Source organism: Sinocyclocheilus rhinocerous, unplaced genomic scaffold (assembly GCF_001515625.1).
Source record: "Sinocyclocheilus rhinocerous isolate Xijiao unplaced genomic scaffold, SAMN03320098_v1.1 scaffold851, whole genome shotgun sequence".
NCBI classification, from domain to species: Eukaryota; Metazoa; Chordata; class Actinopteri; order Cypriniformes; family Cyprinidae; genus Sinocyclocheilus; species Sinocyclocheilus rhinocerous.
Window position 1 is genome coordinate 219,207 of NW_015624573.1, and position 23,542 is coordinate 242,748.

General features: G+C 36.4%; 2 protein-coding genes across 2 annotated transcripts; one reads left to right on the forward strand and one right to left on the reverse strand.

The window, feature by feature from the left end:
- The first annotated feature begins 1,345 nt into the window (after positions 1 to 1,345).
- Positions 1,346 to 5,375, forward strand: LOC107744853 (myelin and lymphocyte protein). Its single transcript, XM_016558678.1, has 4 exons — positions 1,346 to 1,495; positions 3,577 to 3,744; positions 4,570 to 4,704; positions 4,930 to 5,375. Exons 1-4 carry the CDS (start codon positions 1,406 to 1,408, stop codon positions 5,002 to 5,004), a joined length of 468 nt encoding a protein of 155 aa, XP_016414164.1. The 5' UTR covers positions 1,346 to 1,405; the 3' UTR covers positions 5,005 to 5,375.
- Positions 5,376 to 6,357: 982 nt separating this feature from the next.
- On the reverse strand, positions 6,358 to 22,794 carry mrps5 (mitochondrial ribosomal protein S5). Its single transcript, XM_016557997.1, has 11 exons — positions 22,692 to 22,794; positions 21,524 to 21,652; positions 19,686 to 19,811; positions 18,172 to 18,405; positions 17,435 to 17,469; positions 10,681 to 10,771; positions 10,448 to 10,494; positions 10,121 to 10,178; positions 9,201 to 9,263; positions 7,981 to 8,117; positions 6,358 to 6,864 (listed from the first exon to the last, which is right to left on the reverse strand). The coding sequence occupies exons 1-11, from the start codon at positions 22,738 to 22,740 to the stop codon at positions 6,640 to 6,642; spliced, it is 1,194 nt and encodes a 397-aa protein (XP_016413483.1). The 5' UTR covers positions 22,741 to 22,794; the 3' UTR covers positions 6,358 to 6,639.
- Positions 22,795 to 23,542: the final 748 nt, after the last annotated feature.

Consider the following 23,542-nt stretch of genomic DNA (forward strand, 5'->3'; position numbering starts at 1 on the left):
AACTGAAAGCCACAAAAGAGAAACACTCATTCAACAGAACATCACTGCCAAACCCCAGATGAACCAAATAACAAATTACAGATCAACTGAGATTTTTATGAAAGCTATGCTATCTTATTGTTCCATTTTTGCTGTTTGGCATAACTAAGTGAACAGAATTTTTTTTGCAAGCAGCACATTAAATATTAAAGGGGTCATATGATGCGATTGCAAGTTTTCCTTTCTCTTTGGAGTGTTACAAGCTGATTGTGCATAGATAAGATCCCTGAAGTTGCAAAGACTAAAGTCTCAAAACCAAAGAGATATTCTTTATCAAAGTTAAGACTCTGCCACGCCCCCCTAAAACGGCTCGTTCTAACACGCCCCCACATATCGTCACTATGTGGAAATATTAGCATAATGCCCAAATGTGCACGCAAAGAAAGAAAGCATGGTTTCAAAATCGCATCATATGACCCCTTTAATAGCCAACTAACAAGCAGAACATCATGGAACACACCTCCTAACAAGCCACCCATCTTAAGCAACCAACAATGGGATTATTTTTGAGGAGGTGCTCAATATGAAACTAGGAGGAGAGATATGTTTGCAGTGCTTCCATACGGCCAAATAATTCCAGAGAATTCTGCAATAGATTAGTAGAGAAAATGAGATCTTTCTGATTTGATATGAAGATTTTGAAGTGACATTCTGGTCTAATTTGATGTCCATGAATTTTAGCTTTGTTTGAGCTGTAAAAACAAACGAAAATATTGTACTGAAATTGTGTATCTAATTTGAAATGAGCCTTTTAAAAATAAATCTATTTGATATTATTGATAATCTCAGTCCATTATTTGATTGCATCAACATGTTTGTCAGGAACTGAGGTAGTCAAAAGATGCAGCTATATTTCACAAGAGTCATATTCCTACAAGTACTACTGATTAATGGACCTCGCCCATATTTTATACATGTTTATTTAAAGTTATGATGTCGACATTGTTCAAAACTATGCCCTTTAAGAGAGACAGTCGACACTCCTTCTCCTTATCGACTGTTTCTATACACCTACAATGTTGCCACACTGTTAGCCCAACTGTTTTTGACCCAAACTTTATTCACTGGGCAAACATCTTCCCCTCCACAAACACTTGGTCAGTCGAGTGTGTCTGTGTATCTGCGAACACCTGAGCTGACTGACCTGTCCTGTTGCCACACTGCACCCATATAATCAAAGTTCCTCAGCCTCACATCCCGCTCAGTGAAAGTGGAGCGGCCCGTTGCTCTCCTCACGGAGGGTGTGTCCATACGGAAGTTTTATCAATGGAAGAGCAGGTTTTTCTGGTCTCCAGTGGACATTGAAAAGACGCGCCCGTGGCTCCGTTACTCCACTCATTCTCTAGAGGATAGCGGGAGCACGACCATGGCAGCGGCCACGCAGCAGATGTCGAGTCTGCCCAGCGGACTCCGGGTCTGTTCCACTGTACCGGACATCCTCTACCTGCCAGAGCTGGTGCGTGAGCGGAATATTTCATGCTCAGAAATTACCATGGTTTATCATAGTCTTATCCGGTTATTGTAAAATATCAGATTATTTTTGGACACTTAAACAGTGTAAGACGCTTTCAGAATATTTTCTTAGCTTCGTCCATTTTTTCTAAACCATTTTCAATGTACTTTTTTTATTTTGGATTTGAAGTAAAAAATGGAAAATGGAAATAGAAGAAAAGCAAAACGGGCGAAAATAGCAACAACAACAACAACAAAAACACCTTTTTCACCTTTACGGCTTCTTCAAATGCTTCATTTGACCAACAAGGCTGTTATTTTATTAGAAAATTTTGTTTTTGGTGTAAATATAAGTTCAACGAGAAATATGATACGTTATATGTTTTTAAAACAGTATGTGTTTGTGTATATTATTGGTGGTTCCGACTCGGTCTATTTATTAAATATGAGAGTGGGACGGTTGGAGAGAAAAGCGTGGTTGTTTTACTCAAAAATATTTTACATTATTTTTAACTATTAGAATTGTATTTTTATTATATTATTTTTATATAGACCTGTACTTTTTTCTATTATTGGATGTAATTAACTGTGGGTTTCTAGTGACAAGAGGTCTCAGTCCAGCACCTCCACAAGCATTTGACACCAAGGTTAATGAGGGACACATAGGCTACAGTTCACCTACACAACCCATACGCTTGAATTGACCTGTAATGATGGATCAAAGAATGGTGTTTGAAAGAAAGAGTTTGTTTTGTGGTTCTGGTTCTTGTCTGAGCTCAGTATAGGAGCTTTGAAGGGCATGAATGTGAGCTCAGGTCATGTATCAGTCATTCAAATGAAAGGCGAGATGAGTCCATGCGTGTTAGGAGGATTAGTGGAACAGACAGAGAAAACAGAAACGGTGTGCGAGTCTGCGTGCTTTTTTATCAGCTCCTCTTACTGTCTTTGTTAGTTCGCCATTTAGACGCAATATATTTGATAAACATGTATGTGATAATAATATGCCTCTATAAACACACCTGGTCATTTAACTCTGTCAGAAAAAAGTAGGCTAAGTGTAGCTGCACACTAGGCTATTGAGTGTGAAATACGTTTTTATTAAATGTTTTCTTTGCTGGTTTATGCACTGGCTACTGAAATATCATGATCTTTTAATAGTGCCCGTTTGTGTGCATTTGATTCTTGTCGTGAGAGTAAATTAATCCATGGGTGTGTAAGAGAGAGAGAAATGCTTGAATGTGTTATCGTAAGAGGAGAGTGATGTCGCATCGCATGCTGTTTAGGTTTGTGTCTGTGTTCAGAGCATTAGACTGTATAAAAACAGGTTCAGAGTTGATAATGCACAGTTAGCCTGTCATAATCAGGCCTAAACATTATTTATTTATTCAAAGAGATAAAAAAAGTAACGAAAACTAACTAAACTAAATATAAGTAAATTTGGACATAAATTGATGTAATTTCAAATGATTTTATAATCTAGCTATATTATCTTAAATATTCCGCTTTAAAAAAAAAAATACAATTGCAAAACAATCCGCCTATAGCAACTAATCGATCACTGCAACAGTATTATATTAAAGCTTACTACTGTATTATTATCGCCAGTGTGATACGATATTTAAGTTCCTATGGACGACGTAAAAAAATATCTAACCAACCACTGAATGCGGCTCCGCTCCTGACCAATCAGAATCGAGTATTCCAGAGCGCTGTGTAATAAATGAGTAGGCCTATATTTTTGTTATTTATTGTTGAGGAGCTGTCGAGTATATACGCAACAGCTCCTCAACAATAAATAACAACATCACAGGCTACTTGAAACGTAGACAGGCTATATACATTTAAAGTAGCCTGTGATTATCTGTGCTGGTCTGGTGAGCCGTAATTTTCAGGGAAGGTTTGTACTGTGTACAGACACTTTATGTGGAGTGAGTTTATCATTAACACAGGTGTGTTAATAAGAATGAATGCATTAAACTACTAATTATCTAAATTCAAAGGTCTAGTCTGGTTGTGGATGGTTGCACTTGCACAAATTGCTATACTGAATTTGCATGTGTGGGTGTGTGTGTGTTTGTCCCACAGGTGTTTGGAGGGCTGGTATGGATCCTGGTGGCATCTACACATGTGACAACGCCAAACCCTCAAGGATGGGTGATGTTTGTATCAGTCTTCTGCTTTGTGATCACCTTCCTCTGGCTCGTCATCTTCGCCTGTGGAGGGCACAAAAACAGCAGCGCCTGGGCTACAGCGGTGAGCAGAGAGCAGGCTAGCCTATAGTGGCTCAGACTTCCCCACTAAAATAATTCAGATGACTAAAAGATATGACTCAAACTAAAAGCCATTTTAACCAAAAAAAAAAAAAAACTACTACTAAAGCTAAATCAAAATTTGCTGTCAAAATGACCACTGCTACATAATGTATTATACTATGCTTATAATATAACATAATATTATCATGCCTCATCACGTAGTAGTAGATGCTTGGTGTGTGTGAATGTGTGTGAATGTGTATCTACAGTCAAACCAAAAATTATTCAGACACCAGATATAATTTTTGATATTTTTTTTTACTAGTGGGTGCAGGACACTACAGTTAATTTATGTACTATAGCAAAATAAAGTAAACTGTGGCATATTATACCCAAAAAAGTCTTCATACAGTGAACTACCAGTAAAACTGATAAAAATTTGGGACCAAAAATTATTCAGACACTTTGATGTTTTGCTTAAGTGTTTTTTCTTTATTTGCTAATGTGAACTTTTTACACCACAGACTGAACAAAATTAAGCTTTGCTTGGTAATTGGTTGACCAAAATTGGTATTATCTAATTGTGTACTTAAATTTAACAGCTGACAGCTATTCAACCTAATTCAATTGTGAGACAGTCTAACAGAAGGATGGCATTATCAAGATGAATTTGTTCTGACACAGTTTAACTCTGAGTTCATGTTTTATTACCATTTTCTAAACTAGCGAATAAACTGTGATAATGTGAGAAATGTTGAAGGTGTCTGAATAAATTTTGGCTTGACTGTATAATGGATCGACTTACTATGATGTCTTCTGCGTGCAGGACTTTATTTATCACCTGATTGCTGTTGTGTTCTATCTGAGCGCCTCAGTGATCCTGGCCTATGTGACCATCATCCTCAAATATGCAACTTTAGCACCATTAGACCAGTACTATAAAATTGACATTGCAGCTGTGGTAAGCACAAAATAAATACTTTATAGGTATCTGTTGATATTGAATTGTTAACTATTCATGCTTCTTTCCATATTTTTATATTTAGGCTAGCTTAATTTTTAAAAAGACCTTTAATTTATAATAATCTTTGGCAAACCTAAAAATGAACTTCCATTTTTTTAAACATTTTTATAGCTGCTTAAAGTTCAAATGTATGTCTGAAATTTTACTGTCTCTCTCCCTTAGGTGTTCTCGTATGTTGCCACATTGCTTTACTTCATCCATTGCATCCTTTCTGCTGTGCGGTGGAAATCCTTCTAATCAAAGAATCTAAGCAAAAGAAAAATAAATCTGACAAATTGTTTAATAAATAGTAAATAAACACTGGAAAACCACTGGGGCTAAAAGACGAATGTCAGGGGTCAGTCCTGAGTGCCCTCTATTCAGAAACACAAAAGCAATCATGATGGATTAAACCCATTTATACTTTCCATACTAGATTATTCCAGCCTAATTACTTTTCTAATGATGATGCATTCTTATATTTGGGGGAAGGGAAACTTTTTGAAATGCTATCTGTACTTGTACAATGACGCTCAGTGTAGATGTGGATGAAGAAATAATGTGGGTTTTGTATACTTCTTGTACCTTTGTAACAGATAAATACATTTTTGTATATTTAGCTACTACACACCATGAACATAATATTTTAATAAAAGAATATGAACTGGACAGAATTCCCTGTCTTCCCCTCCCTCTCTTCATGTATTGCCTGTATAAATATGACTATTTAAATGATGCATTTTCATATAGGCAAATGTCAATCACAGTATTTACTGATGTTGAACGTTTCATAATGTGTAGATTCCAGTATTCTGGCTTTTAAATGATTGTATATGAGAGACAAGCTTGTGACAGATGTATTTTAACATAAAAGACACTCTAGCACTCACATTTAGCTGAGCTATCTCTCTTTAAAAAACAGATTTAACAATATTACTAACACCAATGGAACACCAATGAAGATGTCAAATGGAGGTATGGATCTCAAACAAATGTAAAATAAATATAAATAAAAAAATAAAAATCAGCCCAATTTAACCAAACACTGATTTCACTCCAAACACTCCCCTGAACACTGGGGTTTTGAATCATATTTTGCATATGCAAATTAACCGATCAAATGAGCCGTACCAACTCTAAAATACAACATACCTACTACACAACTTTTGCATTTAATTAATATATCAGCTAACTCAATTATAAAGCTGTGTTTGCAAAACAACATAAAAAAAACAACATAAACAGTGATTAACTATATACGGGGTCGTTCACACAGAATGAAATTTTGCATTCAACTACATTGCTTTTCCTTTGTTTTTCTATGTAAACATGAGCTAGATGGACGCGTTTGACCATTGCACTTGTGTGTTGCACATTACACAGTGTTATAAAAATGCAGTGCTTAAATTAAAAGGTTCAACTTAAAAAAAAAACATCTCTAGACTTGCTATTTTGCATGAGCTAAATTTGAAAGTGACCTCTGTGTGATACATCGCCACACCATTGATGATAAACAGCGGACCTTTTTGCTGCAACATTTTGAAATTAAGCTGAAATGTGACCATGCCTTTACAAAAAAACATGAGCAAGATTGATGAGCTGACACTGAAAGTGGGTTTATTGTAGATTTATTTCCAGTTATAAGTCATGTGTAGGTAAGTGAGAACAAAGTCTCCCTTCATACATTCACTTCCAAGCTCCTCTTTCATGGGCTAGCGACATATAAACACTAATTTTTGGGGGTATGTAGCACTTCAGGACCTTTCGCTGTGTGGTGAAATGGTAGTTTAACAGCCTAGTTCCAATCCAAGCATGTGCCCCCAGCAAACGGTTGTCAGTTCTGCACTAGACACTCAACCTGCAATACGGATTGGCTGGACATTACCGTTCAGATCACCAGATGGTCCTTTTAACCCCTGCCCACACTGATCTCTTAACACCCTGTGAGGCCTTCACATCAGCCCAGTGCAGACGCGTGTTGGGCACATCGTCCTCCACTTCAGGTTCCTTACGGGCACCGAGCTGCGGTCGCGCCACCACGATGGGCAGAGTGCCTTGCTCTGCCCTGAACTCCACCACATTCAGCTTCTTTTTATCAGCGAGATTCTGATGAGTCTCCTGTAGAACAACAGAGGAGAGGAAGTCAGTTATAAGCCTGAAAAATGCAGTGGCACAGTTTAGAGCATGGGTCACCAAACTTGATCCTGGAGGGCCGGTGTCCTGCAGAGTTTAGCTCCAACTTGCCTTAGCACACCTGACTGGAAGTTTCAAGTATACCTAGTATGAGCTTGATTAGCTGGTTCAGGTGTGTTTAATTAGGGTTGGAGCTAAACTCTGCAGGACACCGGCCCTCCAGGACCGTGTCTGGTGACCCCTGGTTTAGAGGGTCCTTAGTTTACTGTGAACATGCATACTTACAGGAATAGTTCACCCAGAAATGAAAATGTACTCTCCCTCAGGCCATCTAAGATGTAAATGAGTTTGTTTTGAACAGATTTTGCTGTTTTACCATTACATTTCTCCAAATCTGTTCACTCATCTACATCTTGGATGTCCTGAGGGTGATTAAATTCTCATTTTTGGGTGAACTATCCCTTTTAGGTCCTAGTGAACAATAGATTATTCTTTAGTGAGGCCAAACAGTGAGGATTCAGCAAACTGGAATGATAAAGATTTAGCCTGAATTCTTTCCAATTGTTCCTTAAAGAAGTTCCTGAATGTTTAGGTTTATTGGTCTTGGGACAACATTCACGAAAACCATCAATCTGATTTTAGTATCAGAGTTAGGGATGGAGTATTGCACGAATTTCATTTATGAATATTCACATATTAGAGTTTAATCTGAGTAATCTGGATAATATTACCGCAAAAATATTATTGAATCCACTTAAACCGGTTAAATATTAACATCAATATTACAAATTACAACAATGGCATGTACTCTCCAAGTAATTTCAATAAGTAAACACTGCTGCAAGATATTGTTTAAGCAAATAACAATCAAAGAAATGGTTAAGACTTTTCATGTTATTATTGTTGTTTGATTAATACTAACAACATATAAACATTAATTAAGACATGTTTGACAGAAATGTGGTTCCAAGACTAACGGAAGATGTTGATTCTGAAACACACAATACTTGGCAAAATCATGGTCACTATATCAAATAAGCCGTGTAAACGATGTGTACAAAGACTGATCTGATTGGCTATTGTACTGTTGAAATCTCTCACCTGATTGGCCAGGCCGTGGAAGAGAGCCCTGGTGATGTTGAGGAGGTTAACTGAACCATCTACTTTAGCATACATATCCTCTATCCCAATCAGCTTACAAAGAGTGATTACCGCCCGATGACAACGCAGACCATAACCTGAAAGAAAGAAAAAAAATTAGATCAAATAGAAGAGAGAAGGTGAAGGTCTTTTTTATATAGTCTTTTATTGAGTTTTGACAAAAATTCTACATGGTTTGTACATTTTTACTTTGTCATATTACTTTCTTCATTGGAACACAACACAAGATATTTCCCATTCCCTTTGACTTTAAGTGTATTTTTTGTCCAAGTCAACGGGAACCAAACTACTCATACAGGTTTGGAATAACATGAGGGTGAGTAAATAAAAATGTAAATTTTTGGGTGAACTGTCCCTTTTTTAACTAATGATAATACAAAAATGTGTTACAGATACACTAAAGAAAAATGACCAAACATGTGTCAATTATCAACACACTGCACATTTTTCATCTCATTTCAAACTAAAATAAAAAATACTGTCAACAAACATTTTCACGGGTGAGATTAAGGTAAAAGAAAAGATGTCCAGGGTAAGTGTGATCCACATTACATAACAATGTGTCCCTATAGATGGGAAAGGTGGATGATCATGGTTCCCAGAGTTCCAGATCCAATCATAACAGCTCCTGCCAGGTTTCATTACTCAGGTGTCAGCGGTGAGACATGGACTCTGAGAATTTGAGTCACATCAGAGCTGAACTCAGAACTCAATTACCATCAGCCCCATCTCAAACCTGAACATCATAATTTCAGCTCTGATGTCAGGAATGAAACAAACCCTTCATGGCTCAAAGGATGTGAAGGGAAATCTGATACTATATGCGGGTACTGTTCTGGGATGTGTTTTCCAAATGCATCGTTAGCTACCCATGTTCGCGAGTTCCATAGAACTCTATTGGTAACGACGGAAATTGCAACCATGGTTGCTTTTTGGAAATGCACCCCTGGATATCAGGAAAACATTTGCTTGACTTTGAAATGACGAAGTGTTTAATTGGGATGTGGTACATGGATGTGCAAACGCACCCCTGCAAAATCTCATTTTAAGGAAATCATATTGCAAAACGTACATGATGAGCTCAGTAACATACTGGGCACACAGATCTGTTATCAAGCAAACTGTGATTGTTCACACGTGTGTGAGGTTAAGCCACTTGCCTTTGTTCTGTTTCTTCATTCTGAGTGTGGTCCTTTTAAACTTAGACTCGATGTCATGATATACTGCACATGAGGATAAAAAGAGCATAATGATTAAAAATTAACAACAAATACAAGGAAGCTGCAAATTCAGTGTCTCATAAAACACTTTTTTTTTTTTTTTTTTTATAGTCATCAATTTTGAAAAGTGTGCAGCTGTGTTGTGGAAACCGTGATACATTTCTTGCAGTATTCTTTGACAAATAGAAAGTTAAAATGAACAGCACTGATTTGAAATAGAAATCTTTTGTAACAAAAATCTTTACTCTTACTTTTGATCAATTTAATGCATCCTTGCTGAATATAAGTATTTTTAAAAAATCTTACTGACCCCAAACTAGTACATATATTATATAAATGCAATGTCATTTCAAAAATTATGTAGGAAATGGAGTTTGGGTGATAAAAAAAAAAAAAAATTATATGTTAGTATGTCAAAGTCAATGCATACCTCTGAAATAAATTAAAAACTTTCTTTTTTGGTAATCAGAGGAACCATCATTTCTTCGCATTATTGTAAATTTGATTAAAATGTTAAAATAAAACACAGTAAAAAGCGAATAATAATATTAATAATGTTGCTTAATTTTATATCACCAGCAAAATCTATGTGAATATATTAATGAATGAATTAATGAATGAATTAATTAATATATATCACCCAGCCCTAAAAGACAGGCTCTCAAATACACAAATATCAAAACATGGAAACTATATATTATGTAAATGATTAATGCTGTGACACAGTAGAATCCTTCTCTCAAACCACACACAAAAGCACACATATACACATGAGATTTACGATGTCTGTTTGTTATATGATAGTCAGTGACGCACGTGTGTAACACTCGCACACGCACAAAGAGTAGTAAGTGACTCACTGGTATGGTTGTTGTATCTCTCAATGTAGTAGAGATAATGCATGGCTCGGTTTTTTGCCTGTAAAACAAAGCAGCATGCTTAATGTCAAGATGATTTCACTGTAACCTGATCTGGTAGCTCTAACACAAAAGCTAGAGCTTCAAATCTTGTAAGTGTGTCATGGGAACTGAGGAATTATTGAGCTCACAGCCCCGTTCTGTCATTATTGTGCCCTTGAGCAAGTCATTTAACCTCAGGTTGCTTCAGGGGGGAATCGTGCCTGCAATTAGAGTCCAGTATGTGACTTTGTGTGCGTGTGAATGAGTTTGCATGTGACCGTGGCTTACTTTTCTAAGTGCGGTGTTCTTGTCTGCTGCTTTTCCCAGTGCAAACCCTGCAGAGAAGTGGATAAAACAGCTCATTAACACTGATTATGGCCATTGTGTTTTTACCAGCCACATATTAAACTACTGCATTGTTCCATATACTCCAGACCAGAGATGGCCTTAGTTGAGATCTAGATTAAGGCATTTAGCCTTCAGAGAAACATCATTAATGGCATATATGCATTTGTATTTACCTGCGGCTCCATTTCCATTGCCCACAGCGACCAGAGCACTGATGGACCTCTTCCTGCTCTCTTTGGCCGTGACGTTAAACACACTCTTGACCTGTCAATCAAAGAACAAACATAACATATGACTGCAGGAAATCAATTTCTGTATGTGTGCTTCCTTTAAGCAACTTAAAGGAGGCACCACCAGGAGGCAGTACAAACCCACTGGAAAACACTAATACGCTCCATTGAAACATCTCAAATACTGCAGTCGTCAAATACTGCAGACACACACACACACACACAAACACACACTCTCTCTTTCTCCCCTTAGGCTGCAGATGTGTGCGTAATTGCATAGTATAAAGTACTTGTACAGAATAAAAGCTTTTTTGCTCCTGCTACTTGCTGCAATCTGTTATGTAACGTTTGCTGTAGGAGTATTATTGATATGATGATATCTTTGTGCTGAAAGAAAAAGCCACCCACTGGCAAGAACTAGACATGTTCAGAGGAAGGTGGATTTCAGCCTATTCAAAGAGCTCAAGCACAAAAGTTACACAGCTGATTATGTCCTAAACCAGCAGTCAGCAACCTTTTGAAGTGCCATATCTTGATTCATTATAATATTCAAATGCCGAGACGTACTCGTCTCATTCTACAGAAAGCCTCGGTTTAAAACAGTGTCTGCGGTAATGTATCCTCTTTTAAATAAAGTATTATTCTGACAGAAAAAAGTACATCACTTAAAGTGCCACTGCGTACCCCACTAGGCAGTTTACGTGGTTTATCCACACTGCACGGTTCATTTGGATTGTTTGGCTATCATAAAGTTCATAACAAAATAAATATGGTTGTGTGAGGATAAGGACTACTACAGGTAGGTCTGCATGCAAATACAAGGAAGTTTAACATACCTAAACAAAATGGCTTAAAAATATTATTCATCTCTCTTGCTCATGTGCCAATTCAAATGCATTCAATTTCAACTGTTAAGGTGCACCAGTTCTGTTTATCAGCAATTTTTTCAACCTCTTTGGTCATTTTTTGAAATCCTACTTCAAACAATTACACAATACAATTTAATGTCTCATTAGAAGTACATAACTAAAAAAATTACACTACATTCAAAAGTTTAGGGTCAGTAAAATTTCTTCATGTTTTTAAAAGAAGTCTCTTATGCTTACCAATACTGTATTTATTGATCAAAAATCCCAAAAAATTGTAGGATTGTGAAAAATCTATTAATTATAACTGTTTTCTGTTTTAATATATTTTTTAATATGTAATTTATTCCTGTGGTGGAAAAGATTAATTATTAGCAGTTATTACTGCAGTGTTTAGTGTCACACTATCCTTCAGAAATCATTCTAATATGCTCATTCTGTGCTCAAGAAACATTTCTTACTATTATCAATGTTAAACAGTTGTGCTGCTTAATATTTTTGTGAAAACTGATTTTTTTTTCAGGATTATTTGACGAATAGAAAGTTCCAATGAACAGCATTAATTTGTAACAATGTAAAATTCTTTACTGTAAGTTTTGAGTTTTGAGCAATTTAAAGGGATAGTTCACCTTCAGTTGGTCCCCATTGACTTGCATAGTGTTGAAAAAAAATAAAATAAAATACTGACCCTAAATGATGTGTACACTGTTAAGGATAACACATTTTTCTACTTAGTAACAAATGTTTACATATTGAGGTATCTACTGTATAAATTGGTTATTTCTAGAATCCAAGATAGTTTTGGGGTACAGTCTTGAATCCATATTTTACATATATAAACACTGCTCAGAGAGAGAGAGAAAAAAAATGTCATCCACAACGCCATCTGTATCTCTAGTGACCTCAGGTTGAGAGCCTCTGTTGTATGTGGATTCAATGAAACACACATGGCTGATTGATCAATACACTCACAGGAATCACTAGAGGTTATAGCGTCTGACACTCTCTCTAAGATCTACCGCAATCTTTCTTTCGGTTTCTAAATCTCTGTTATGGGACACTGCGTGGTTCAATTGAAAGCACTAAACGAAAATGATGATGGGGACAAAAAGAAGAACAATGTTTCCTCAAAAAGAGAGAGGGAGAGATGGGTGGGGAACTCCCACCTGCATTCTGTCAGTGTGATGCTGAAACACATGCCATCTGTTCAGACTGCTTACACAAGCACACACACACTTCAGTAAAAGCAAGGCAATTCTCCTCTGATGGAAAACCGAACACAAACGGTTCCAAACAATAACAGGGGTTTGTATAGACACACATGCACATCTGCTCATTATCTTTACTTGGTCTTGGTCATGTCATTATGCAATCACTACAACCGTTGTCTCAACCCGCAATTATCATTTAAATGAAATGCAACAACTCCACCTCTGCATGCAGCTCAGGGACAAAAAATTTATATAATTGCGTTTATCTTTGCTGATTAGCTATTATAAATTATCTATTATAAATGTACCACAGTCTCACACCAAAGATATAGTGTCAGACATATTAGTCTCTCTCTTCAAATCCCCATTGTAATTAGGCAAGGCAAGTTTATTTATATAGCACATTTCATACACAATGGTAATTCAAAGTGCTTTACATAAAAGAAAATAAAATAATAATCACAACAATAAAACAAGGAATTTAAAACTTTGAAAATTATAAAAAATTACAGCAATTTTACTATATTGTTGGAAATATGGGTGTCGCAGCACTCATTTTTTATCTCTACTGAAGAGAACAACACATAATATGTAAACCACTTTGTTGAGAAACTGTATGTGCAATCGAAAAACAGAGATCTGATTTTATGGGAAAAAATATGTATATGATGTCTGTTGTGGGTCTGAGCATAAAGTGTAAATTATGTCTAGAAAGTAACCTTGGCCACAGTGGAAAATAAGATCAAACAATGCTACAATGATACATACAATACAATGATCATACTAACTACAGTGTAAAATATGCCAACACAATGTAACTACAGTGTAAAATAAATCAGCACAATGCAACTAGTCTAAAATATGCCTATACAATGTAACTACAGTGTAAAATACACCAACACAATGTAATTACAGTGTAAAACATACAGACAATTTAACCTTGACTAATGCAAAAGACAAAAACAATGTAACTTTGACTGCAGTGTAAAATATGCCTACACAATGTAACTAGTGTAAAATAAATCAGCACAACGCAACTAGTCTAAAATATGCCTATACAATGTAACTACAGTGTAAAATACACCAACACAATGTAATTACAGTGTAAAATATACAGACAATTTAACCTTGACTAATGCAAAATACAAAAACATAATGTAACTGACTGCATTGTAAAATATGCCAACACAATGTATCTACAGTGAAAAATATGACAACACAATGTATCTACAGTGAAAAATATGACAACACAATGTAACTACAACGTAAAATATGCCTACACTGTAACTACAGTGTAAAATGCCAACACAATGCAACTATAGTGTAAAATACGCCAACGTAATGTAACTACAGTGTAAAATATACTGACACTTTAACCTTGACTAATGCAAAGTACAAAAACATAATGTAACTTTGATGTATTATATACCAACTAAGAAATTACAGAACGTTTAGCAAACACGGAGAAATCAAATAAATAAATAATAAATAAAATTCTATGTAATCTTACACTGCAAAATAATAACTCAAAAAGATTAAAAGATAACATTATAATTATTTACTGAACCCTTAAATTAATCAATTATATAATGAAAGCCATAAAAACAGACAATTAATCGTGATAATCGGCATAATCGTCAAAGCCCTAAAACAGACAATTAATCACAATAACCGCGACTATTTTTTAGACAATTAATCGTCAGCCAAATTTCATAATCGTGACAGCCCTAACTTTGACTGCAGTGTAAAATATGCCAACACAATGTGACTAGTCTGACTACACTAAACTATGCCTATACAACATAACTACAGTGTAAAATACACCAACACAATGTAACTACAGTGTAAAATATACAGACAATTTAACCTCGACTAATGCAAAATACTAAAACATAATGTAACTGACTGCAGTGTAAAATATGCCTACACTGTAACTACAGTGTAAAATATGCCAATGATCCAGTGTTTTGTAACTATAACAGAACTGTAAAATCTCCAGACAATGTCGTCAAGTTCACAGTGTAGTCAATTTTATAGTGTAAAACATGCCTAATAAATAGTGTGACAACAATATCAAAGTAATAAACTTGACTAGACAATGCAAAATGTGACTATGTAAAATGGTGTGTAAGATACAGAAAAAGAGAATGAGATCATTTAACCATTACAAGACATGATAAAATGCAGATGGGAGCCTAAAACTCTAAAAGTCCTCCTCTTGCTTTAATCTATCTCCATAACCATTACATCTTTTTATCAATCTTCTCTAACTATCAGCCATATCTCTTGCCCTCCTCTGTCTGTCTCGCTCTCTCAGTCTTGCTCATGTATCATCCGCTCTAGAGCACTATGGCTCTCTTCCCTCTCTCTTGGCAGACGTTGCGTGTCCTTGGGAGAAGTTCTTGAGTTTACAAGAAATATTTGGCTTAATTAATGTGGCTTTATAAGTACTTGGGCTCTTTCAGACTTTACTCGTGCCTTCACTAGGACACCCAGGAGACAGCGGGATGGAGGGAGGGAAAAGTGCGCCACTTTAAATGCAAGCCTGATAATGTCACCAAGCTTTTCAGAAACCCTTCAAATTAATCTGCGTCCACAGAGATGGAGGTCCTGGAGAACCGCAAATACTCTTCATTTCTGTGTAAGCCCTCTAGTGTGTCTGTACTGGGTTATCTCTTAAGCTCTGGGGCAATGTGAGGACAACACGCTGCCATGTGCCCGATCATATGCGATATACTGTTGTCCAGACTCAGCGTTAATGTGCTGGACACTGCAAAAGACTGAGGGGGTCTGACTCACAGTCTGTGGTGGTCCATTCTAGTCACTATTGCCAGTGGCCCTAAAACGTCAATCAAAATGACAGTACGAAAGAAATGGAGAGCGACAGAATTGTTCTGTTCAAAACCCAGTGAGCTGTCTTCATAGGCATCACGGAGACGCTCCTGGTGTGAATTCTGTTCCAAAGGTTAGATAACTTAATTATGTGGCCTACCAAGACACATCCTTTTGGCAGCACTGCATGCAACTTTTGCAAACAGCAATTCTATAACATACGATTACTAGCTCAGTGGAAAAAAAAATCCAAGGTGAATTTGATTCTGTAATTATTTCATTAATTAATTTATTATTTATAATTATACAAAAGATTTTTATATTCAAATAAATGCTGTCTTTTGAAATTTATATTCACAAGAATTATATTTACAAAGAATTCTGCAAATAAAAAACGTACCATGGTTTCCACAAAAATAAGGTCTTCCTTAGAGTGTATGATGCACACTGAGCGTTCCAAGTCATTTATGAGGTTCATTTCAATTAAGAGGCTGGTGTCTCAGACAACTGCGTGTGTAGGCAGTAGGCAATGAGGCAGCTCACTAGGTTTTGGAACAGAGCTAATGAGAGCGAGAAGAAAGCAGATCACTTCACCTAAATCATCAGCCTTCCATTTGATTTCTTGCAGTGTTCAGATAGGGAAGAAAAAACTTCGGCTGTAAACCTGTCCACTTCTTTGCCAACAAAGCTTTATGGAAATGAAAGAATCAGAGGACAAAAGAAAGACAATATGGAAAACGCAGTAAAGTGAAAGAGAGACGAGGACCCGAGGTGAATTGCTGTACTGATTTCCATTCTAAACTCAGCAACATTTCTGCCAAATGAGTCTTGTGGTGCCAGCCAGGGGCTCTATACAGAGATTTGTTTATCAAACGTTCATTGTTGTGTATAATTAGATCATTCTCCAGACACTCCACACTACATGGTAATTTTGTGCTGAGCAGATTTTGTGTCCCGACTGCCTCCCATTTAGGAGTTCAAGAGAGTGGTTCAGAAGCTCTGAGATACACACATGCAATCACACTCACAAGGGAGATACACACAAACACAATTGCTCTTGAATTAAAAAATGATGAGATGCTGTATCTCCAAAGCACATCTTTTTGACATCATCACAAACACACTAGCTCTGTTCCAAACTTGGTTTGCCACCTACCTAGGCAGCATTTTAAGGTCTTTTCCCAACATAAAACTCTTTCCAAATAGTAGGCAGAAAAAATACCTCATTTTGGCAATTCTAAGGCAACACAGCATGCAGCCTTTGTGGATTAAGCAATCCCAAAATGCACTGTGACGACCTCAGTAAAAAACAACCCAAGGGAAAAATTAAACGTTTAATATAGTTTAAATTGTGTTTTATTCCTCTGATGGCAAAGCTGTATTTTCAGCAGCCATTACTCCAGTCTTCGTTGTCACATGATTCTTCAGAAATCATTCTAATATGCTGATTTACTGCTCAAAAAACACTTCTTATTATTGTCAATGTTGAAAACTGTTAATCTTAAATATAGATGGAGAGTTTTTGTTTTTTGATGAATAGAAACTATCGAATGGCTATCAATGGAGAAACAAGATAAAGCAGATCAAATTAATCCCTTGTCGCAGGTAGGGAAAAATAATATTAACCAATAATAAGAAAAATCACTTTTAATAATCTAATCAGATCATAATTCATACAAAAATCTTTTCAAGTAGAATATTCATTTTCAATCATAAATTCAAAACATTATGGAATTTGTTTTAATGCAATTTCATGTTAGTAAGATGCATGGTTCTGTTCGTACTCACCTCTATCACGCGTGAATCAAAATCTTCATATGTTTCTGAAGGGAAAAAAGGGACAAAGCAAAGTCACAACTTTTTATAAACAACAAAAAACACCAAAGGTCATCAGCACAGGTTGAGATAGCTAAAAATGGCTCACACAGCCTATTTGTTTTTGATCAGGGACAGCAAACGCGTTAAATGAGATTAGGTGAGCGGTCTGTTATGACCTCTAACCCCAGGGCTCTGAGGTTGCCACAGTAACTCATTACAGGTGTTTCATTTTGCCCGCGAGAGACAAGCATATTTCCTCGACTTAAAGGAGGGGGTGTTGCTGTGGTGACTCAGGGGTGAGAAGTTGTTGGAGCAGATCTAGACATGATTTAGACTCGAGGCCTCACCGTTGCTGGGCAATCCATCACCACGACTACCAGAGATTGCACCCACATCCCTTTGGCCAATCAGACGACGGGAAATCTATTCGCACGGTAAGATGGTGAGCGGCAGAATAGAGATGAACAGCGGTGTAAATTACAAGGAGATTGCACTTTCTGCATCTCATTTCGCCGTGTCTGAGTGTGTGTGTGAGTGTTGAAGCAACCAAAGCGTGTAGATGCAGGTGTTGTACCATACATTCTACTATGTTTTCATCAAACTGTTTGACTATCCATTATAAAACAACTATACATCCATGCATCTCCTTAAAGTGTTTTCAGCAGAATGGGACAAATCAAAGAAGTGCCCCACACACACAAACACACCTCCGTTGGGCCCCGGATCTGGCGGACCCAGACTGATCCCACCCCAAGAGTAGCCGGTCCAGCCCCTCTCTCTCTTTATCTTAGTCTTCCTGCGTTTGTCCCATTCATCCCTCTGGCGTTCCAGGGCTGCTGTCACCTCCTTCTGCTCTGCCTCTCCTCGTTGTGATGGTTTCTGGACAGATCCATCTCTATACACCGGAGAATTCAGACCAGGCCACAGGTAGCCAGCACGACCTAAAGAGCACACATGGAATCACAAAAACACACGTTACACATTATTATCGGTTTCTACCTGATTTCAACAAAGGCCTCCATGAGCGAGTGTGAGAGAGGGAGAAAAATAAATCGATAGATTCCCCTGAGGTTTTTTCAGTGAAAGTGAGCGATGTGAGCGATGTCAGCTTAGGAGAAGGTTAGATTCCAACGGCAGATATAAACCTCTAAACTTGAAGCTGAGCTGTGATTGATATTCATTAACTGGCATAGTGGGTGCAAACACTTCAAGAAACGCTACAGACTAAAATGGACAGCTAATGGTTACTGCTGTTTATAGCCGTTTTAATGTAGTGTTGGCCTTAAATCTGTCCAGAGAAAACCAGAACTGGTGAGCAATAAAAGCTTAAGGCATTTCTTTTTAAGGCATCGTATGATTAAAACATTTCCTTAATGTTTGATTTACTATCCAAACATTTGCTACATAAGCTCACTCACTCAAGATTATTTGTATGCTGCAAAACAGGTCATAAAATGCAATATCACCATTTACATGCCTTAAAGTAGCAAACAGAAGCAAAAATAGCCAGTTTAATTCTTTGGGTCAGAGAATGATGAGATGTAGGGTCAGTAAGATTTTTTTTTAATCACACGACTACTTTTATTTAGCAAATACTAAATTGATCAAAAGTGGCAGTAAATACATTTATAATATTACAAAAGTGTTCTATTTCAAATAAATGCTTTTTTTGCACTTTCTATTCATTAAAGAAACCTGAAAATAATGCATCATGGTTTCCACAAAAATATTAAGCAGCTGTTTTGCCTCTTACATTAATAATAAGAAATGTTTGTTGAGCACCAAATTAGCATGATTTCTAAAGAGGTCTGTGGCACTAAAGACAGGAATTCACAGGAATAAATTACATTTTAAAATATACTGAAACAGAAAACAGTTATTTTAAATTTTACAAATATTTTAAATTGTAATAATATTTCACAATATTACTGTTTTTACTGTATTTTCGATCAAATAAAACAGCCTTGGTGAGAATAAGACACTTCTTTCAAAAACATTTTTAAAAAAATCTAATGGACCCAAATCCCCGCCCCCAAAGTCTCATTATAATCAAGTGTAAATTATGATTTTTTTTTTTCTTTAAAAATTATCTTTTTTCAAATTATAATGTTTTAGGTACAAGAAATAAAAGTGTAAAACAAAGCCCCTTAAAATGTTTTTAGTGTGTTCTGTTCATGCTGTGAAGCAGGCAAAGTGAGAGGATATTATGGGTAGGATGTACCTTCTCCAAGGTTCTGGCCTCGGTTGAGATCTTTTTTTATTTTACGTTTGGTTCTCTTTCCTCTTCCCTTTCTGGCACCGGCGCCGGACTCAGCTAAGACTCCCCGCCAAAGCTCATCAGCTGTCACTAAGGGAATAAATGGATGTCAATAAATCACACACACCTACAATCACATCACTAATACAGTCTATTAGACTCATACACACTCTAATAAGGTGAAGAATGAATAATAAAGTGTTAACCTGTGTATTTATATAATGACTGCACAGAAAAAAAAATTCCAGCTGTTGGTTTTACCCTGAAATTATGAACTTTCATCTATATTCTGTGTGTGCGTGTTTAGAGGGGTTGGGTAATCTGGGACGTTGGGAGTTGTTTGATGTTGTTCTGATTTAATTAGGACTTAATTAGATGAGACCGAGAGGCCTGCCAGGCTTAATGAAGCATCCGATTCCAACAAAAGCAGTTCAAGATATATCATAATTCTATCTGACAACCAAACATCCCCAATACACACTGACGCACACACTCATGTCCATACATGCAATCACACCATCTGCAAGAAAGATGATGAAGGCACATCCCTATGCAGTTTTTAAAGTTAAAAAAAATGTTTTGGATGATTTTCTTTATAACGGTATTATTTTCTAAGCTTGCACTATTCAATGAAGAGGTGTTTACATCACAAGGAGCAGATCCTTATGAAAGCAGACAAAAAAAGAGTTGGGTGAACAACAGAGGTTGCATATATTAGAGATAAAGGGCTTAAAAAGATTATGTTTTTGTTTAATTCGTTCAAATTAAAAGTCATATTTATAGTCTGATTTCACGGTCCAGCAAAGACAGTTGGTGACTCTGCAAAACAGTTTCTGTGCTTCACTTCTACAATATTCTCCATATTAGCAAGATTTACGTGGAAGAGCAAAGCATGCATAAACCCATTCCCTGCAGTATTTACACACACCAATGATATATAAAATAAAAGACCTAAAATAGGCATTAATTGATCATTATTTATATGCCATTATAATTGTTTATCATTATTTTGAATTAGCTTTTATTTTAAAATTTTTAGTTTTCATTTTACTGTAATTTTAATTATCATTTTGCTATGTAGTAGTTTTAGCTTTTAATCATCTCAGTGCTTAAAGTTATTTCAGTTACATTTAAACATTTTCTTTTAGTTGAAGTTTTTAAACTAACATTTTTATTTTGTTACAGCTTTTTTCAATTAACAAAAAATGTTTTATAGTATTAGTTTTAGCTAATAATAATAACCCTGAACTGCATGCCAATGCTATACTCCTGTTCAATGACATTGAAATAAAATAATACTATATTGATTGTTTCTGTATTGCTTATTGAATGCTTTACTCATCTTCCACAGTAATTTAACGTCTTTCAATTATCTTCATTTAATTTCTAAACTTCAATTTAATTAGAGATTCTTCATTTAATGTAACTAAACAACATATGATGTTATTAATCATTTAATCATTTTACAGACCATCTAAAAAAAGTTTGGTAAAATTTTCTAAAGTTGTGCTGCATTTTTTTTTGTGACATGAGGATTGTTAATTTGTCAATTGTCATACAGCAGATGCTTAAAAAAAGCAACTTATGGCACAGTATCTGCAGTCATAGTCCCCCCTGGAGCGGCCTAAGGTTAAGTACTATGTTCAAGAGTACAATGGTGAAAAGAGATCTCATAAACTCTGTGCTCATGATATTGAGAGTCAAACCTGTGACCTATGGGCTGCCAACCCTGATCCCTAAGCAATCAGGCACCATCACTCCAGGATCTTGACTGACACTCAAAGCATATCATAGCTCCTTACGTTTGTTGAAGAAGCTTGAATGTCTGTTCTGCTGCAGGGCGGCAGTGACTGGAGCATACTGGGGGGGACTGCGTCTTGCCAAATGGGAGAGGTGAGCAGCGCCCCCTAGAGCTCTCAGAGCTCCGACACCTGTTGACAAGAGTGACAGAAGACAGGACATATCGTAAAAGAAAAATTAAATGTTCTGATCTATACCATTATACAGCACAAAACCAGATACACAGAATTTACTATCTATTCTCAACCCTCTGCGGACACCTTGGTAATTAAATCGCCATTGGCTGCATATGCGAGTGATTTACTCGCAATGTAGAGGGTTGATTCTACTGACTATACACATCCATGTATAAAATTATTAAACACCTAAAAGTTCAGTTTTTAAGTTTATTCTTTATAATATCTAATAAACATTGCCTCTAAGTGCTTAAAAGCTTATGTCACCTCTCTACTGAAATCTTAGTTCACACCTCATGCACAGTACCTTCCAGATCACTGATTATCTTTGGTTTCCACAGGTTATATACATGCATTATACTGTGCATAAACCACCACAAAAACAAACCAATAAAAACAAAGAGTACATCTATTGTGCCTAAACATTTGATGATGAAGGCTTTATCTGCTTCTCTGTTAAGGTCAAAGCCCCTGAAAAAGCAATACTGAATGCATTAGTCATTTATAGTACACAAAACACAAGCAAAAACTGCCGTACTAAGCAGCTACTTGCAGTTCTTCACACAACATCATGTAAGGTCAGAATTCTCATACTTCAGATCTGGAACGACGAAGATATTTAAAACAATAAAAACAAGACATTGCGTATGAATGATAACAAAAAAGTACGTTACGCATTAAAATGAACGTCACATGCTTCAAAGGTCAGTGTGGCAATTTACTGACAGCTATTGCAGAGATGTCTATGGTGGTTAGGGCAGACATTTTGTACTATCTGCATGAGAGATAAAATCATTTTAGAGTTATGTGTTTATTTTTTATGAGGCAAACCATCACATTCTTCTGCTCACACAGGGACTGTTAGCATGTTCACACTAGCTTTATCTTTAAACTTTAAACATTATTTACATGGAGCTCTCACCAAACTCAAAGACAACCGCCAATAGAGGTAAAAACAAACGTTAATTCAAAAAAAGAGTTATTAAAAATGCACCTTCAAATGACAACCGGAGGACACAGCACAGCCTTGTGACCGCCGCCATGTTCGGATGGTTCGGATGCTGAGGGGTCCTTGAGCGCCGGGCGTGCTATCCAAACCTGTGCCTGCGCAAAATTACAGGAGGAATAGTTTATCTTTTATAAACTACGATTAATACAATTATTCTTTTTAAAGGCGAATAGCTTTTTTTTTTTTTTTGATTTTATAGGGCAATATATCGTAAATATGTTGTATAATTTAATGCTGCAAGGAATCTCATTTTAAAAAATAATACATTTCACACTTTTATAAAGCTTCTTTATCTTCACAGCGATTACACTGGTTAGCTTTATTAACACTGAGTCAGTAGGATAACCACAGTTTAGTAGTAGCCTATAGGCTACTAACATATGATATTTTATAGAATAATAGGCCTACATAGCCTATTAGTATTGCTTTTAAACATGTAGGCCTACAAAGGGAAAAAATGGTTTTGGAATACGAACGTGAGTGTTTGGGGGTGAAGTTTTTTTTTTTTTTAATCTAGTTTATTGCTATTTTATCATTCCTATATTATAAGTAGACCTGCTTGGGCGTAATTTTGGATGTTTAAACCCACGCATGCAATTACCCTATCAAATGTAACATTTGCATTGAAGAGCTGAGGGCTATGATCTGGAGCTCTCTCCAGGGCACATATTGATGTCTGTGCTGTCTTCTGGGACATTACAACCATCTGCTCTCTGCCTGTGATACAGCACTAGACTGGAGGAATGACACCTGCATGCTCAGTAGAGCCTAGCCTCATATCCTTTAATCAGCAGCTCCATTATCAGCTGTAGTCAGACTGTGTCCTGTTCAGGCTG

Coding starts and splice junctions, on each gene's coding strand:
- LOC107744853 (XM_016558678.1), top strand. CDS start 1,406: ATGGCAGCGGCCACGCAGCAGATGTCGAGTCTGCCCAGCGGACTCCGG. Junction 1,496..3,576: donor TCCTCTACCTGCCAGAGCTG/GTGCGTGAGCGG, acceptor TTTGTCCCACAG/GTGTTTGGAGGGCTGGTATG. Junction 3,745..4,569: donor GCAGCGCCTGGGCTACAGCG/GTGAGCAGAGAG, acceptor TTCTGCGTGCAG/GACTTTATTTATCACCTGAT.
- mrps5 (XM_016557997.1), bottom strand. CDS start 22,740: ATGGCGGCGGTCACAAGGCTGTGCTGTGTCCTCCGGTTGTCATTTGAA. Junction 10,495..10,680: donor CAATGGAAATGGAGCCGCAG/GTAAATACAAAT, acceptor ACTTCTCTGCAG/GGTTTGCACTGGGAAAAGCA. Junction 10,179..10,447: donor AGAACACCGCACTTAGAAAA/GTAAGCCACGGT, acceptor TTTGTTTTACAG/GCAAAAAACCGAGCCATGCA.